Here is an 18,557-nt window from a genome sequence, read left to right on the forward strand (position 1 = left end):
ACCTACAACAGATACAGCAAGAATTAGATTCTGATTCTGAACAACTCAGTCAGCATACACAGCAAGATCGATCATCCGATTCTGGAGACGATTTGCAACAGTATCAACAGACCGATACATCAAATGGAGTCCTACAGCAGACGCAGCAAGAGCAAAATTCTGATAATGAACAAATCAGTCAGCATTCACAGCAGGATCAATCTTCCGATTCTGGAGACAATCTGCAACAGTATCAAGAGACCGATACATCAGTAGGAGACCAAGTCCTACAACAGACACAGCAGGAATTAGATTCTGATTCGCAACTAAGTCAGCATATACAACAAGATCAATTTTCAGACTCTGGGGAAAATCTACAGCAATATCAACAAAGTGGTACACTCAACGAAGAACAAGATTTACAACAAACACAGAAGAAATCTGATTCTGATTTTGAACTTAGCCAGCATACGCAACAAGAGCAGTCTTCAGATTCCGGAGAAAATCTGCAACAATATCAACAGGGCGAAGATCAAATTCTGCAACAGACGCAGCAAGAATTAGACTCTGACTCTGAACTTAGCCAGAACACACACCAAGAGCAGTCTTTAGATTCTGGAGATGATCTGCAACAATATCAACTCGGCGAAACCCAAAACAACGATCAAATTCAACAGCAGAACCAACAACATGTTGACTCAGATTTTGAACACATCAGTTTGTATCCCCAGAAACAAGATCAATCTTATTCTAGCGATGACCAGCAGCAGTACCAGCAGAGCAATATCTTCGGCTCAGGCGATTTAGAACAGCAAGCACACCAAGACGATACTGAAGGCAATAGTCACGATCGATATCAGCAGCATCAAGAACCTGGATCAGAACAGATTGTACAGCAATATGAGAAGGAACAGTTTCCCATCAGTAATCAGGACTTGCAGCAATATCAGCAAAGCCACTTTGGGAACGATGCGGACGTTTATCAGCAGTCCCATGAGCCAGACGAATTCCTTGATGGCTATCAGTACGATCAAAATAATCGCTTGCATAAAATAGACCAACAGCAGCATGAGGCTATATTCTAATAGCACGCATCAATAACGTAAGATTTTATATTTCTTTCCAAGACAACAGACACCTGGACTCAGTTGTACCTTAATATGTAAGTTATTTATAATGAAATCACCTCAATAAGTTTCTAACCGTCAACAGGGATCTTCATTAGTTTTCATTTTTCCTCTTCAATACGAATTGAGCTGGTGCTGTGTTAAATTAACTGATTACGTACATGGGACAAGCAAAGTTAAAATCCCAGTCTGGCCACATCCGTTTAATTTTTTCCATGATTGCAGAAATCACTTGCGACCAGTAGGGGGGAGGGTTCTATCATATTAAACGAGGGTTCCTGTCGAGCTGAGCTACTGCTCTGTCTGCTGTGATAAATTATACTTGAGCATTCTTTCCTTCCTTTATTTCTTGCCTTCGTTCCTTCCTTTCCTCATGTCTTAAATCCTGACTTCCTGCTTACACTCCTCCCTTCTTTCACTTCATTTTCCTTTCCCAATATTCTACTATCCTTCCTTTAATTTTTCCCATTTTTTCCTCTGATGTAAGATAGTCGGTACTTGTGCCACACTCAGTAGAACTAATACGCTTATGATACGGATTAAATGTTTTGTAGATGTTTGAAATGAAGCTCTTGTGCTCAGATTAATTTGGTACATGTCTTATACACTTGTAGAACTACTTGTAGTTCGGTCATAATAAAACAAAATGCGGTCAGATGATTTTTCATTTAGGCAATATTGCGAATTACACTTAAAATATACTATCTTTGATGCAAAGAAGACGAGATTATTATGTGAATTTGTCTCCACTTCCCGCTTGTGAAACATATTTCTGTACTTTAACCAAGTTAACTAGTTCAGAAATATACACATGTGAATTAAATTCTCTTGTATTATTGTGTGTGGTGAGTAACGACATTTTTAGCATGTACTGCCAAGCTATTATGCATAACTGCCTTAGCTTAGTTAAGCAGGTACCTTTAATTAAATGTGTACAAATATATGATTGTTCTACTACAAGCAGTAGTTATACAGCGCATGCTGGGTGCTTGCAAAGTTTCATAACTACGGTGTATATACATACATACCGCGTGAAAAGTGAGTGATGTGTTGTTACCAGCTGTACATCACAATGGAAGCTGACAGATGGATATCAACAAGAAAGCCAGCCAACAGCCAGCATCCAGAATCACGCTTTGAAATAGTCAACTGATACATGGATATTAACAAAAAAGCCACGCATACTGTCGCAAGGCAGCATCCAGAATTATACCTCGATATAGTCGTGTATCATGTCGTGCACCATCTGAAGACGAGCCGGAAAAGATTCGAAAACCAGTTTATAGAATAAATAAGTATTTCAGTTGCCTGTGTTTATACTGAAGTATAGAGCCTGCACTATGCTTGGCCATCCTCTGTTAGAGTAGTGATGTGCGGTATGGGATCCTTACCAGATAGGGTTGACGGAGGACATCGAAAAAGTTAAAAAAAAGGCAGCTAGTTTTACACTTACGCCAAATAGGGGAGAGACTGTCACACATATGACAAACGAGTTGGATAGCAATCATTAAAACAAAGACGTTTTACGTTGTGGTGACACGTTTTCACGAAAGTTCTATCAGCACCATTCACCTCTGAATATGAAAATATTCATTGCTGCCAACCTACTTAGGAAGAAATGACCATTGTAATAACATAAGAGAAATAAAAACTCGTACAGAAAGATTTACGTTTTCATTTTTCCCACGCTCTGTTACAGAGTGGGACGGGGAAATGTTTTTATTAAAAATGAAATTCCTCCAGCTGTACTTAAAGATTTTATATTTACTTCGCTACTAGTTTCGACGTTGCGTCAACGCCATCTTCAGGCCCGTACGCTTTGATGCAATCAGTTGCGTGTGGCTCGGTCTAGAAGCCCACAGTGAGGCCAACACGTGCTCCCCATGGATGGAGGGATGGCGGGATGGAGTTACTGCCCGCCATCCAAGTGGAGCACGTGTTGGTCCCACCGCGGACTTCTAGACTGAGCCACACAGAACTGATTTCATCAAAGTGAACAGGCCTTAAGATGACGTTGACACAACGTCGAAACTAGTAGTGAAGTAAATATAAAATCTTAAGTACAGCTGGAGGAATTTAATTTCTAATAAAAATTATACCAGCTGTGACCCACCTTCATCCAATTTAAATATGGATGTACGAAGGGTAGAGAAATAGTCTGAAGGTGCCTCTGACAGGCACTTAAGTGTGAACTGCAAAGAAGTCGTGTAGTTGGAGATGTACAGTGTAAATGCATAGAGAGATGAGCCTCATCAAGTTCTTCGACGTGTCGATGACCTCTGTAGGCTATTTCAACAAGATGCAGTTATCATTATAGGAGATGACTAATGCTATCAACTTTATAGGAGACGACTGTTGCATATTGTTTTAGTGACTGAATGCGTCATTTGTGTAAGAAGTACGGACGTGTCGTGGGTATCAGCATGTTTCGCTCTTTACTCTCTTTATGAATGGCTACTCTCTATCTTATACAGCAGCCACGATGCAAGAAGACAAGTAAAATGCCACAAAACGTAGCATAGCGCCTGCTTGAACGACCAGGACGTGGAACTTCCATACGAACAGACGAGTGAAATACTACAAAAACTAGCATTGCGTGTGCTTAACCGACCAGGATAGTGTAACTTCCGGTCACGTCGAAGTTTGACAGATCCACCACGTAGACACCTCGTACGTCCACCTGGCCAGCACTCGAAAACTCGGCTAAACTCTGACAAAGTGGCCGCGCCAAACACATCTTCCGCCGGGCGTTCCGTCTGTTATTTCATAGAAGGAGGTCTTCCGTACTGAGAAATGTTATCCTGCGCGAGTGCAGTACATATTTCAAAACAGGAGTTGCTAATGGATTTTTTTTTATCATCAGTCTAATGACTGGTTTGATGCGGCCCGCCACGAATTCCTTTCCTGTGCTAACCTCTTCATCTCAGAGTAGCACTTGCAACCTACGTCCTCAATTATTTGCTTGACGTATTCCAATCTCTGTCTTCCTCTACAGTTTTTGCCCTCTACAGCTCCCTCTAGTACCATGGAAGTCATTCCCTCATGTCTTAGCAGATGTCCTATCATCCTGTCCCTTCTCTTTATCAGTGTTTTCCACATATTCCTTTCCTCTCCGATTCTGCGCAGAACCTCCTCATTCCTTATCTTATCAGTCTACTTAATTTTCAACATTCGTCTATAGCACCACATCTCAAATGCTTCGATTCTCTTCTGTTCCGGTTTTCCCACAGTCCATGTTTCACAACCATACAATGCTGTACTCCAGACGTACACCCTCAGAAATTTCTTCCTCAAATTAAGGCCGGTATTTGATATTAGTAGACTTCTCTTGGCCAGAAATGCCTTTTTTGCCATAGCGAGTCTGCTTTCGATTCCTCCTTGCTCCGTCCGTCATTGGTTATTTTACTGCCTAGGTAGCAGAATTCCTTAACTTCATTGACTTCGTGACCATCAATCCTGATGTTCTTGCTGTTCTCATTTCTACTACCTCTCATTACGTTCGTCTTTCTCCGATTTACTCTCAAACCATACTGTGTACTCATTAGACTGTTCATTCCGTTCAGCAGATCATTTAATTCTTCTTCACTTTCACTCAGGATAGCAATGTCATCAGCGAATCGTATCATTGATATCCTTTCACCTTGTATTTTAATTCCACTCCTGAACCTTTCTTTGATTTCCATCATTGCTTCCTCGATGTACAGATTGAAGAGTAGGGGCGAAAGGCTACAGCCTTGTCTTACACCCTTCTTAATACGAGCACTTCGTTCTTGATCGTCCACTCTTATTATTCCCTCTTGGTTGTTGTACATATTGTATATGACCCGTCTCTCCCTATAGCTTATCCCTAATTTTTTGCAGAATCTCGAACAGCTTGCACCATTTTATATTGTCGCACGCTTTTTCCAGGTCGACAAATGATATGAAAGTGTCTTGATTTTCCTTTAGCCTTGCTTCCATTATTAGTCGTAACGTCAGAATTGCCTCTCTCGTCCCTTTAATTTTCCTAAAGCCAAACTGATCGTCACCTAGCGCATTCTCAATTTTCTTTTCCATTCTTCTGTATATTATTCTTGTAAGCAGCTTCGATGCATGAGCTGTTAAGCTGATTGTGCGATAATTCTCGCACTTGTCAGCTCTTGCCGTCTTCGGAATTGTGTGGATGATGCTTTTCAGAAAGTCATATGGTATATATATTAGGAAATAAGACACTAGAAGTAGTAAGTAAGCACTACTATTTGAGCAGCAAAAGTAATTGATGGTGGTCGAAGTAGTGAGGATATTTAAAGTCGAAAGTTTCTATAACAAGGAAAGCTACTCTGAAAAAGAGGAATTTGCTATCACCGAATAGAAATATGTTATGAAGTCTCCTCTGGAAGTATTTGTCTGGAATGTGGCCTTGTACAGAAGTGAAATGCGGATGATAAGCAGTTAAGACAGTTAGAGAATACAAGATTTTGAAAAACGATGCTGTAGAAGACTGCTGAAGATTTGATTGATAGATTGCGTAACTGACTAAAAGAAGGTTCAGGACACAACCTGATGCGCCAAGGGATCGTCAATCTCGTAATGGGGGGAAGTGCAGGTGAATAGAAATCGTAGACGGAGATCATTATTTATGTACGGTAAGCAGCTTCAGATGGATGTTTGTTACATTAATTACACAAAGAAACTTGCACAGGTTGCAACAGCGTGGAGAAAAGCATCAAATCAGTCTTCGGATTGAAGACCACAAAAGCATCAACAATAACCTGACCTTTCTTGAACGAGGGCGATGTGGAAAGCAAGTTCCCCTTCCACGGAAGTTGGGAAGTAAGAGCATACCGCTGTCAATTAAAACAGCAACGCCGTGAAGGCGGCGCAGCAATTGCAACCTACATCGTCAAATACTTGCTGGATGTATTCAAATCTGTGTCTTCCTCTACAGTATTTAGCCTCTACAGCCCCTTCTAGTACCATGGAAGTCATTCCCTGACGTCTTGACATACATCCTGCCATCCTGTTGCAAGATCCCTTCGCTTCTAAACTGATACTGTTATTACTCAGCTTAGCCGCGAGTCCGTAGAGGGTGGTATATGTGACGTACAGTATAACTGGTCAGCATTTCCACCCGGAATTTGCGAGTGTAAGTCGGACCTTCCTTGATCCGCCTTGGTGGGTCGTGTCGTCGGATTTCCTCCTACCTGTGCGCGGTGCAGCTCTCGTAAATGTCGTCCCGTAAAGATTCTTCATTGGCGCATTGGATGTCTCTGTCGGTGGAAGCTAATTACCTGAAATTGCTGTCGATCAACTTTGGCGTATCTATTTACTCGAAATTAACATTCAGAATGCCGTAATATCACTTTCATTCCTATTAGATCCATAATGAAACACTCATGTCACGTAACCGAGATCATGGCTACCATCGAACAAGACAGGAAGAGCTCTTAACGCCGACTGCAGACTTTGGCGCGCAGTCCGTATCTCTTACTAGTTTCGTCACAGTTCGTGGATTTCCGATCAAGTTCGTACTTACTAAGATATGCATTTGTTAATGAACGGGTGTGAATTTTAACGACGCAAAATTATGATAGATGGTTTTAAACATCCAGAGGCTCCTCCTAGTATTCATGTTGTCATAAATGACTTTAATTATTAAATATAAATAAACAAAATCGGTGACTTTGGCGCCAAGATGGCGGTACTTCCCGTCATGTATATTTCCCAGGCTGAAGCTCTGCTGCTACGGTCCAGCGCCGAGCCCCACCCCACTACGCGCGACATATGGTCGCTTCGTCACCTAGCCAGACAGCGTACGAAATGCTCTCCGACTCATGGCCGGCTACGGACTACAGCACTTCCTAACTATCGTGAATACATCAATAAGAGACAATAATTTATTAAAACTAGTTTCCTCATTCCTTACCTTATCAGTCCACCTGATTTTCAACATTCATCTATAGTACCACATCTCAAATGTTCGATTCTCCTCTATTTCGGTTGTCCCACACTCCATGCTTCACTACAATATCGCGCTGTGCTCCAAACGTACATTCTCAGAAATTTCATCCTCAGATTAAGTCCTACGTTTGATAGTTGCCCAGGCATGCCCTCTTTGTCAGTGCTAGTCTGCTCTTTATGTCCTCCTTGCTCCGTCCCTGATGGGCTACTTTGGTGCATTAACTTCGTCCACTTCGCCGTCCCCATTTCTGATGTTAAGTTTCTCGGTGCTCGCGTTTCTGCTACTTCTCATTTCTTTCGTCTTTCTTCTATTTAGTCTCAGTCTATATTCTGTACTCCTTAGACTGCTCAAGACAATTCCAATCAACACATCCTGTAATTCTTCTTCACTTTCGTTGATGATAGCAATGTCATCACCGAATCGTTTCACCTTGAAACCTATTTTTTTTTAATTTCCTTCATTGGTTCTTCGACGTATAGACTGAACAGTAGGAACGAAAGATTATCACTGTCTTACATGCCGGCCGCGGTGGCCAAGTGGTTCTAGGCGCTTCAGTCCGGAACCGCGCGACTGCTACGGTCGCAGGTTCGAATCCTGCCTCGGGCATGGATGTGTGTGATGTCCTTAGGTTAGTTAGGTTTAATTAGTTCTAAGTTCTAGGGGACTGATGAACCTCAGATGTCCCATAGTGCTCAGAGCCATTTGAACCATTTTGAACTGTCTTACACCCATTTTAGTCCGAGCACTTCGTTCTCGGTCGTTCAATCTTACTGTTTCCTCTTGGTTCCCTCTTGGTCTTCGATTATAGCTTACCCCTACTTTTCTCAGAATTTCGGACATCTTGTATCATTTTATATTGCCGAACACTTTTTATAAAGTCGATAAATCCTATGAACGTGTCTCTGATTTTCTTCAGTCTTGCTTCCAATATCGAACGCAGAGTCGGAACTGACTCTTTGTGCCTGTGTCTCTATATACTGACATGTGCAAATGATTAGCATTAACGCAACCGCAGAAAATAGGTAGGATTAATGCAAACTGAAATCCATATATATAGGCATGATTACGTAGCAGCTTTCTCATTCGTAAATCTGATTTGAATGTTAGTGATTTGAGAGAAGATCGTGTTATGCCTCGTGTAAGAAGGAGAAACGTCCGTCAGTATGTGTCGGGATTAGACAGCAGCAGGATCCGGGCCTATCGGGATTCTTCTTTATCGTTCAGTGAGATTATTTCTCGGGTAGGTCGATATGCCGCGACTGTTATACAAATATGGAATCGATGGAATAAGGAAGGTCACACTCAACGCCATGCCGTAGTTACATTGTCCCAAGCGTCTAGGCCTGCGAGGACATACACAATGCTAACCCTGCCGTTCAGGATTGTATAGACACATCACGTACCCTGAATCAGGAAATGGGATTGTTGGTTACAGGACGAGAATCCTCGCGGATAATGAAACGTGTGGAGCAAAGTGACCATGTTGCAGCTTTCCTGGACACGGAAGAACAGAGAGGCGCACCGCCACGTGTGGGATGCAATGGCAGCACAAGAGCACTACCACGTCGTCGTTTCAGAGGAGTCACGGTACTGCAAATATCACGACGGATGTATCAGTATCAGTATCAGAATCGGTACCATTGTCATATGCGCCCAGCAGCTGCCGTGTTGGTAGGGAGACGTCACTGGGTACGCAATACGGTCACCTTCGGTTCGAAAAGCCCGTTACTCCGACAGCAGTAAATACAGTTCTGACATGATAAGCTCGGTGGGTGTGCTCGATCTCCGACGTCACTGTGAGGCGTTATCTTTCAACAAAATAAGGCAAGACCTTCGTGGTGTCGCAACTTCATGTGCCTGTATGTACTGTGGGGAAAAAGAACAGCCGGTACGCTTTTTAACTCGGTACGCCAATGTGCTTAGAGCTGCGATAGCGGTAGAGCCGCATCACAACTCATTCGCCTAGAGGAGCCGTTCAAAGTGAGCGACACAACTAAAAATACTGCCAAATGTCACATCCCTTCTATAACAGTGGTCTAGGTGTAGCTTCCATGATTGGTAAACAAACCGTCCTCGGTCCAGCGTTCGAAACTCGGCGCTGCTTAAATTTTGAATAATAATCAACATTGGCGGCCGAAGACTTCCGGCATAAGAAGTACTCTCATTCTGACCACGGCCTTGTCAAAGAGGGTGGAGAAGCAGTCAGAGGTTCAGAGCTCTCTTTTGTTCCAGTGTCGGAAACTGCCCCTAAAGGTGGAAGAATCAGCAACGACCAACGACGTGAGGATGCATAAGGCACTGGAAACCGCAAAACTCGTAACGTGTATCCACAGGACATGTAGCCTGTAATTGGGAAAGTGTCATGATGATCTCTCCACTGGCAAAAGATTCCGGAATACTCCCCAGTTCCGGTCTCTAGAAGGGGGTTGCCAAACGGGAGGTGACTGTGAGAAAAACATTGAATAACCAACGAGAGGATAATGTCTTACGAGTCGGGGCGTGACATGTCAGAAGCTTTAACGTGCTAGGAAAGCTACAAAATCTGAAAATGAAAATGCAAAGGCTCGGTGTTGGTGTAGTAATGGTTGTAAAGTTAAGTGGAAAGAAGACAAGGATTTCTGGTCAGATGAATAGAGGGTAATTTTAACAGCAGTAGAAGATGCTATAGCGGGAATAGGATTCGTGATGAACAGGAAGGTAGGGCAGAGAGTGATATACTGTGAACAGTTCAGTGACAGGGTTGTCCTTATCAGTATCGCCAGCAAACAAACTCCGAAAACGATAGTTCAGGTATACATGCCGACGTCGCAAACTGTAGACGAAGAGACAGAGAAAGTGTATGAGGATATTGAAAGGGTAATACAGTGTGTAAAGGGATATGAAATTATAATAGTCGTGGGGGATTGGAGTGCAGTTGTTGGGGAAGGAGGAGAAGAAAAGGTTACAGGATAATAGGGGCTTGGGACAAGGAAAGAGAGAAGAGAGAGACAATTGAGTTCTGTAATAAAGTTCATATAGTAATAGCGAATACTTTGTTCAAGAATTTCAAGGGCCGGAGATATACTTGGAAAAGGCCGGATGATACGGAAAGATTTCAGTTAGATTACATCACATGTCCTCGGAGTCTTTCGCGACGGCATACATGAATAAAACGTTCTAGGTTTTCAATCCGCGTCAATTCCAATAATATCCTCGAGCTTTCGATTACCAGCTCCGTCATCGTCGTCAGGAGTTCACTGACTGCCACGGCTGCTACGGTTTCGCCGGCCGCGGTGACCGAGCGGTTCTAGGCGCTTCGGTCCAGAACAGCACGACTGCTACGGTCGCACTTTCGAATCCTGCCTCGGGCATGGATGTGTGTGATGTCCTTAGGTTAGTTAGGTTTAAGTAGTTCTAAGTTCTAGGGGACTGACGACCTCAGATGTTAAGTACCATAGTGCTCAGAGCCATTTGAACCATTTGAGCTACGGTTTCTCGGTTATATAGGCTCCGCAGACATGTTGCGCCCTGTTAAAGACGACGTTGTTCTTCGAGTATCCGGCGTATATGGTGTAACCTGTAAATTTGGCAGCATGTATATCGGACAAACAATTCGCACGGCTGCGGAGCGTTGAACTGAGCACAAGCGCCATACAAAACAAAGGGAGCTTGACAAGTCGGCCATAGCGGGACATTGCTTAGAAAACGGTCATAAAATACAGTTTGAAAATACAAAAGTGTTGGCTCATGCGTCTGCATATTGGGACTCCGTTATAAATGAGGCGGCCTTTAAACAACTACAATTTCAACAGAAACCAGGGGTACACACTCAGCAGGGCATGGGGGCGGGCGTTGGACATCGAAAAAAAGCAAAGACTGATGCGCGACGCGGGAGCGGCAGTTTCAAACGTAGCGCCTGCCCCTGGCGCCACTTGACGTCACCGGTGCTGCCACGGGCAATAGCTCCGCTAGCTGCACGGGTCGACTTGCGCGCTCGCGCCACATTGGGTGTATCTGATTGGCTGCTGATGATGTCATCATGCCTATATAAGCGAGAAACCGCAGCAGGCCTGGCTCACCCCCACCCTCACCTACCCTGGCCTCACCATTGACCGTCAACTCACCTGGATCCCTCATCTCCGCCGGTTCTAGGCGCTCAGTCCGGAACCGCGTGACTGCTACGGTCGCAGGTTCGAATCCTGCCTCGGGCATGAATGTGGGTGATGTCCTTAGGTTAGTTAGGTTTAAGAAGTTCTAAGTTCTAGGTGACTGATGACCACAGATGTTAAGTCCCGTAGTGCTCAGAGCCATTTGAACCATTTGAACCTCATCTCCGCTCCACCCAATCCAAAGACCACAACCGTCTCCGACTCCTCAAACTCCTCTCTAGCTGGACATGGGAGTTGCACCCCTCTACCGTCCTCCACACCTACAAATCCTCAATCCGTCCCATCCTCTGTTATGCCAGTCCCACCTGGATATCTGCCCCCCCCCCCCCCCCCAAATTCTATAAGTCCCTCCAGATACTTGAGCGTCATGCACTTCGCCTCCCCTTCCATATATGCCTCCCGTCCCCCGCGCAGATTCTCTATGACCTCATTCCTTTCCCCCATCTGCTCCTACTCCTCGAACATATTCGCATACTCTACACCTCCCGCCGCCTTGATCCCCCTAACCCCCTGGTTGATCCTCTCCTCTCTCGTCCCCACCCCCTGCCACATCTTCACTGTTGTGTCTCCCCTACCCTCCATCTCTACACCCTTAATCTCCTATCCCAAGGTGGCTTCCATCAACTCCCCCTCCCAGATGATGCCCTCTCTCCCTCCATTTATCCCTCATATCAACTCTGATCCTCATCCTCCCTCCTTTCCTCCGTCCTTTCCCTGGGCTCCCTCTTCCCCCCTTCCATCCTGTGGTTCTCCCCACCTAACCTCTCCCTTCTCCCCCCCCCCCCCCCCGAGTCCTTTTGTCTTCCCGTCCTCTGCCTTCCCCACTCCCTGTTGCGTCTGCCCAGCACTCCCCACCCCTATTATGGGTCCTCATCCTCCATTGGCTCCTTTCCCCCCCTCCCCCCTTCGCTTTGCCTCACCTCCCCCCCTTTCTTGTTTTACCATCATCTGACCAGTTTCCACCCACCTGCTCTCGGCTGTGGTATGTCATATTTTAGTGCAGTGTTCCAGTGACTGTTCAGTGTTGTTTCGTCTTTTCCCGTGTTGCGAACAGAAACCATGCTGTCGCTGGGTGTGAATTTTATGTCTTTTGCGACCAGAAACCAGACTGTCACCGTGTTTTTTAATTGTCTGTCTATTATTTTACCTGTCTGCTTCATACGTATTTTATTAGCATCATCATCCCTTTGTTTCTCTGTTTTAAGTTCCACGATTTTTTCGCCATGTTACCTTTTGTCTCCGATTTTGTCGCCTGTTTTTTTATTATATATTATCTTCTCCTTTTTAAAACAAAGTATATAGGCTGAAGAGCGGCATACTAAGCTGCTGCCAGCCCGTCCCCTTAGGGGGGAATCGAAATTCAATAAAGAAAAAAAAAAAACGGGCCTGGCAATCAGTGAACTCCTGACGACGATGGCGGAGATGGTCACCGAAAGCTCGAGGATTCTATTCGAATTGACGCTGCTTGAAAACCGATAACGTTTTGTTTAGATAACATCATGGTCAGACAGAGATTCCGAAATCAGATACTGGACAGTAAGGCGTAGACTCAGATCACAGTGTAATAGTGATCAAGAGTAGGCTGGAGTATCAGAGATTAGTCAGCGAAAATCAATACACAGAGAAGTGGGGTATGGAAGTACTAAGGAATGACATACGCTTGAAGTCCTCTAAGGCTATAGAAACAGCAATAAGGAATAACTCAGTAGGCAGTACAGTTGAGCAGGAATGGACGCCTTTAAAAAGGGCAGTCACAGAAGTTGGAAAGAAAAGCATAGGTGCAAAGAAAGTAGCCGCCAAGAAACCATGGGTAATAGAAGAAATACTTCAGTTGATCAATGAAAGAAGGAAGAATAAAAATTTTCAAAGAAGTTCAGGAGAACAGAAATAGAAATCGTTGAGGAATGAAACAAATAGGAAGTGCAAGGAAGCTAAGACGGAACGGCTGCATGAAAAAATGTGAAGAAACCGAAAAAGAAATGTTTGTTGGGAGGACTGACTCAGTATATCTAAGTCAAAATAACCTTTGGTGAAATTAAAAGCAATGGTGTCAACTTCAAGAGTGCAACGGGAATTCCACCGTTAAATGAAGAGGAGAGAGTGGATAGGTGGAAAGATTACATTGATGACCTCTATGAGAGAGAAGGTTTGTCTGACGTGATAGAAGGAGAAACAAGAGTCGATTTAGAAAAGATAGGGGATCCAGTGTTAGAATCGGAACTTAAGAGACCTCTGGAGGACTTAAGATCAAATAAGGCAGAAGGGATAGATAACATTCCATCAGAATTTCTAAAATTATTGGAGGAATTGGGAACAAAACCACTCTTCACGTTGGTGTATAGAAAGTGTATAGAGGTAAGCTAAAGGGAGAACGGTTAATACACAATATATGCAAGAACCAAGACCCTTACTGTTCACTCCGGACATAGAAGAAGCAATGATGGAAATAAAAGAAAGAATCAGGGGTGGAATTAAAATTCAAGGTTAAAGGATATCAGTGATACGATTTGCTGATGACGTTGCTATCCTGAGTGAAAGTAAAGAATAATTACATGATCTGCTGATTTCAATGAACAACCTAATGATAAACATAAAGTGGACTGAGAGTAAATAAAAGAAAGACGAAAGTAATGAGAAGTATCAGAAAAGAGAATAGCGAGAAACTTAACATCAGGACTGACAGTCACGAAGTAGATGAAGGCAGATAAATAACCAATGACAGACGGAGCAAGGAGGATATCGAGAGCAGTCTAGCACTGGCAAAAAGGGCATTCCTGGCCAAGAGAATTCTGTTAATATCAAACGTAGGCCTTAATTTGAGCCGGCCGGAGTGGCCGAGCGGTTCTAGGCGCGGCAGTCTGGAACCACACTACCGCCACGGTCGCAGGTTCGAATCCTGCCTCGGGCATGGATGTGTGTGGTGTCCTTAGGTTAGTTATGTTTAAGTAGTTTTAAGTTCTACGGGACTGATGACCTCAGATGTTAAGTCCCATAGTGCTCAGTGCCATTTGAACCTTAATTTGAGGAAGAAATTTTTGAGAATGTGCGTTTGGAACACAGCATTGTATGTTAGTGAACAATGGACTGTAAGAAATCTGAAACATATCTAGAATCGAAGCGTCAACGAATGTTGAAAATTTGGCGGACGGGTAAGGTAAAGAATGAGAAGGTTCTGCGTAGAATTGGAGAAGAAAAGAATATGTGAAAAACGGTGACACGAGGGAGCTTCAGGATGATAGGACATCTGTTAAGACATCAGGGAATGATTTCCTTGATATTAGAGGCTGTAGAGGGCGAAAACTGTAGAGGAAGACTAAGATTGGAAAACATCCAGCAAATAATTGAGGTCGTGTGTTGCAAGTGTTACTCTAAGATGAAGAGGTTGGCACAGGATAGGAATTCGTGGCGGGGCGCATCAAACCAGTGAGGAAACCAATGGCTCAAAAAATTGAAAAGAAATCTACATTCGTCGTGAAATTTGTGTCGTATACAGACGGAGTGTGTACAGTGAGTACCTTTAGCGTAATAATGTTAGGCCAATGGTGATGATGAGATATGCGGCCGTCTGTCTGTAGTCAGCAACCAATTGCGGTGAGACATCGGTTTTCTCTGATGACGGGAGACAGGGCGGCAGATAATGGTATAAAGTCATATCTTAGAGTCCAACAAACAAAACAAAAACATGACCACCTCCGCCAGCCAGATGGCTTATAGCTGTTGTTTATTTAGTATGCTAAAGGAATCTTCATTGTGGGTAGAATGAAATGTAAAAGTACAGTAACTTCTGAAGCCTTTTGTGGCATATTAAGTAAACTGGAAGGAGTCATTCAAAACAAGCGACGCGTTTTGTTAAACACCTGTGGCTTGACATTTACGCTACTGGCCATTAAAATTGCTACACCAAGAAGAAATGCAGATGATAAACGGGTATTCATTGCACAAATATATTATACTAGAACTGACATGTGATTACATTTTCACGCAGTTTGGGTGCATAGATACTGAGAAATCAGTATCCAGAACAACCACCTCTGCCCGTAATAACGACCTTGATACGCCTGGGCATTGAGTCAAACAGAGCTTGAATGGCGTGTACAGGTACAGCCGCCCATGCAGCTTCAACACGATACCACAGTTCATCAAGAATAGTGACTGGCGTATTGTGACGAGCCAGTTGCTCGGCCACCATTGACCAGACGTTTTCAATTGGTGAGAGATCTGGAGAATGTGCTGGCCAGGGCAGCAGTCGAACATTTTCTGTACCCAGAAAGGCCCGTACAGGATCTGCAACATGCGGTCGTGCATTATCTTGCTGAAATGTAGGGTTTCGCAGGGATCGAATGAAGGGTAGAGGCACGGGTCGTAACACATCTGAAATGTAACTTCCACTGTTCAAAGTGCCGTCAATGCGAACAAGATGTGACCGAGACGTGTAACCAATGGCACCCCATACCATCACGCCGGGTGATACGCCAGTATGGCGATGGCGAATACACGCTTCCAATGTGCGTTCACTCCGATGATGCCAAACACGGATGCAACCATCACGATGCTGTAAACAGAACTTGGATTCATCCGAAAAAATGACGTTTTGCCATTCGTGCACCCAGGTTCGTCGTTGAGTACATCATCTCAGGCGCTCCTGTCCGTGATGTAGCGTCAAGGTTAACCGCAGCCATGGTCTCCGAGCTGATAGTCCATGCTGCTGCAAACGTCGTCGAACTGTTCGTGCAGATGGTTGTTATCTTGCAAACATCCCCATCTGTTGACTCAGGGATCGAGACGTGGCTGCACAATCCGTTACAGCCATGTGGATAAGATGCCTGTCATCTGGACTGCTAGTGATACGAGACCGTTGGGATCCAGCACGGCGTTCCGTATTAGCCTCCTGAACCCACCGATTCCATATTCTGCTAACAGTCATTGGATCTCAATCAACGCGAGCAGCAATGTCGCGATACGATAAACCGCAAGCGTGATAGGATACAATCCGACGACCTTTATCAAAGTCGGAAACGTGATGGTACGCATTTCTCCTCCTTACACGAGGCATCACAACAACGTTTCACCAGGCAACGCCGGTCAACTGCTGTTTGTGTATGAGAAATCGGTAGGAAACTTTCCTCATGTCAGCACGTTGTAGGTGTCGCCACCGGCGCCAACCTTGCGTGAATGCTCTGAAAAGCCAATCATTTGCATATCACGGCATCTTCTTCCTGTCGGTTAAATTTCGCGTCCGTAGCACATCTTCGTGGTGTATCAATTTTAACGGCCAGTAGTCGAACTGGTTGATGTATAAATCTGACTGCTACTGATATAAAGTAGTAATGCAGCGATATAGTTTTAAGATCTTTTAAATTTGTTTTAACTATCTAAGTATTTATTTGTTGGCTAATAGACTTTACTTTCCGCAAAGCCCTCCTAGGTTGTGGTGACATACAATGTGGTACACTTCGTTATTCCTGCAAGTTACGGTAAACTGATGCCAGAATGGGCGCCAGTCCCTGTACGTATTCACTTATTTACTACAGAATCTAACGGGGTCCGCATCAACGATTGTGGTCGTACCTCTAGCGAGCGATTTGCACTGTTCCTACCTCTATGCTTTTTCATTTCCGTAGTTATCGTTTAGGCGCTTGTGGTACATTCAAAAGTAGGAACTGCAATATGATCATCTTACGTGGCGTAGTTTCTGAAGGCAGAATTCAGCATGGACAGACGGCCCTATTCCCTTGACTGATACTATGCAGAACAAAAGTTTCTAAGGATTTTGACACCTCAGCCGGTAAAATGTTTCTTGCAGATTCTGTAAACGCTAGTTGCATTGATGTTTCTTCAAATAGCACGATTCTTTTAATTTAGTTTTAGCCGGCCGGGTGTCCGAGCGGTTCTAGGCGCTACAGTCTGGAACCGCGCGACCACTACAGTCGCAGGTTCGAATCCTGCTTCGGGAATGGATGTGTGTGATGTCCTTAGGTTAGTTAGGTTTAAGGAGTCCTAAGTTCTAGGGGACTGATGACCTCAGAAGTCAAGTCCCATAGTGATCAGAGCCATTTTTAATTTAGTTTTGTTTTTTCAGCCAGAGAAATTATAACATTTGTTTCTGGGAAAATTAGCTGAACTAGTCTTTTAGGTTATTCTAGGTGTATTAAGCGCACAAGAACCACCTCATGGTTAATCATATGAATCACTGTTATTGAAAACCCTGATACTTATTGCACATAAAAATTTCAAACGTGAACCGGTTTTTCTTCCAGTGCTTTTAAACAAGTCACTGTTAATCACGTCCCTATTTACCTAACTGTACGTTTTCCAAACTCTCTAAGTCACATGAAGTACATTGATCTTATATCATGCAATGTATGACTTCGGTGGTATGAACCACAACTGAGCCTGATCCAGCCTTCTCTGTTACAGGTGAGAGACTTCTATCTGTATCATCCGTCGGCTGCAGACAATAAACGGAATCAGTTTACTGAGATCCGTGAAAACGTCCTAAAAAGGGTTTTCGTTCTATCACAAGACCATGTGAAACTTCGTTTACGTAATAGGTGTCTCAACATAGTGTCCCCGTTACACAACTTGCGTATGAACGCCCAAATAGTGTTTTCTGATGTTACGAACATTACATTCGAAAAATCGAAAATTGTGTATTTTTTTAAAATAAATGTGATAAATGGGAAAAAAATTTGATGGACCGATACCCAATGCTCTTTTATTTTATCATCCCTGTCGTTTAACTGCTGTCTAGAAAACATACTGTATGAGAGTCAGGTTCACAGTTTGTTATAGAAATGCCACATCTTCACTCTACAAAGTCCACATTCTACTCTTGCTTCTAGGAAATATAAGAACTAAATATTTTTTCTTACTAAACTACTATAATTATTGCTATCAGGATCAGTATAGCTATACTTATTGCAACAAAACAAAAATTAATTGATCATTTGATTCTAGGGTTCAAATCCACGTACAGCCATTCACATTTAGGTTTAACATGATTTCGCTGAATCGCTCCAGGTAAATGTCTGACTTGTTCCTCTGACAGGGATGGCCATTTCCTTCCCCATCCTTGAAACAATCTAAACTTGTGCTCTGTCTCTAATTAGATTATTGTCAGAGGAAGTCCTAATCCTCCTCCCTTCCTTTAAATATGAGTTTGTATCATGAAACTAAAAAATATCGTAAATATTGTTGGCATTTGAAAAGTAAGGTTATTGTCTCTCAGGCGTAAAATGAAAAACCCATCTCCAACGAAGCCAAGGCACGACATACTAAAGAAGGAACGACTGTTCAGCGTCCGTGCTACGTGGTTCTTAGAAATGTCTTAACAGGTGAACTGTTCTCTATCATTACAGTGTA

The 18,557-nt window shown here is 43.6% G+C and overlaps 1 protein-coding gene across 9 annotated transcripts in view; it reads left to right on the plus strand.

Moving 5' to 3' along the window:
- Window positions 1-17,898, plus strand: part of LOC126418632 (dentin sialophosphoprotein-like) — a 101,279-nt gene extending 83,381 nt beyond the window's left edge. For all 9 annotated transcript variants that reach the window (XM_050085479.1, XM_050085480.1, XM_050085483.1 and 6 more), the window contains 2 exons: window positions 3-1,081; window positions 17,613-17,898. In XM_050085479.1, coding sequence (XP_049941436.1) covers window positions 3-1,064 — 1,062 coding nt within the window. In that variant the 3' untranslated portion in view covers window positions 1,065-1,081; window positions 17,613-17,898. The remainder of the gene's footprint in view (window positions 1-2; window positions 1,082-17,612) is intronic.
- The last annotated feature ends 659 nt before the right edge of the window (window positions 17,899-18,557 follow it).

Source organism: Schistocerca serialis, chromosome 9, assembly GCF_023864345.2.
Source record: "Schistocerca serialis cubense isolate TAMUIC-IGC-003099 chromosome 9, iqSchSeri2.2, whole genome shotgun sequence".
Taxonomy (NCBI): Eukaryota; Metazoa; Arthropoda; class Insecta; order Orthoptera; family Acrididae; genus Schistocerca; species Schistocerca serialis.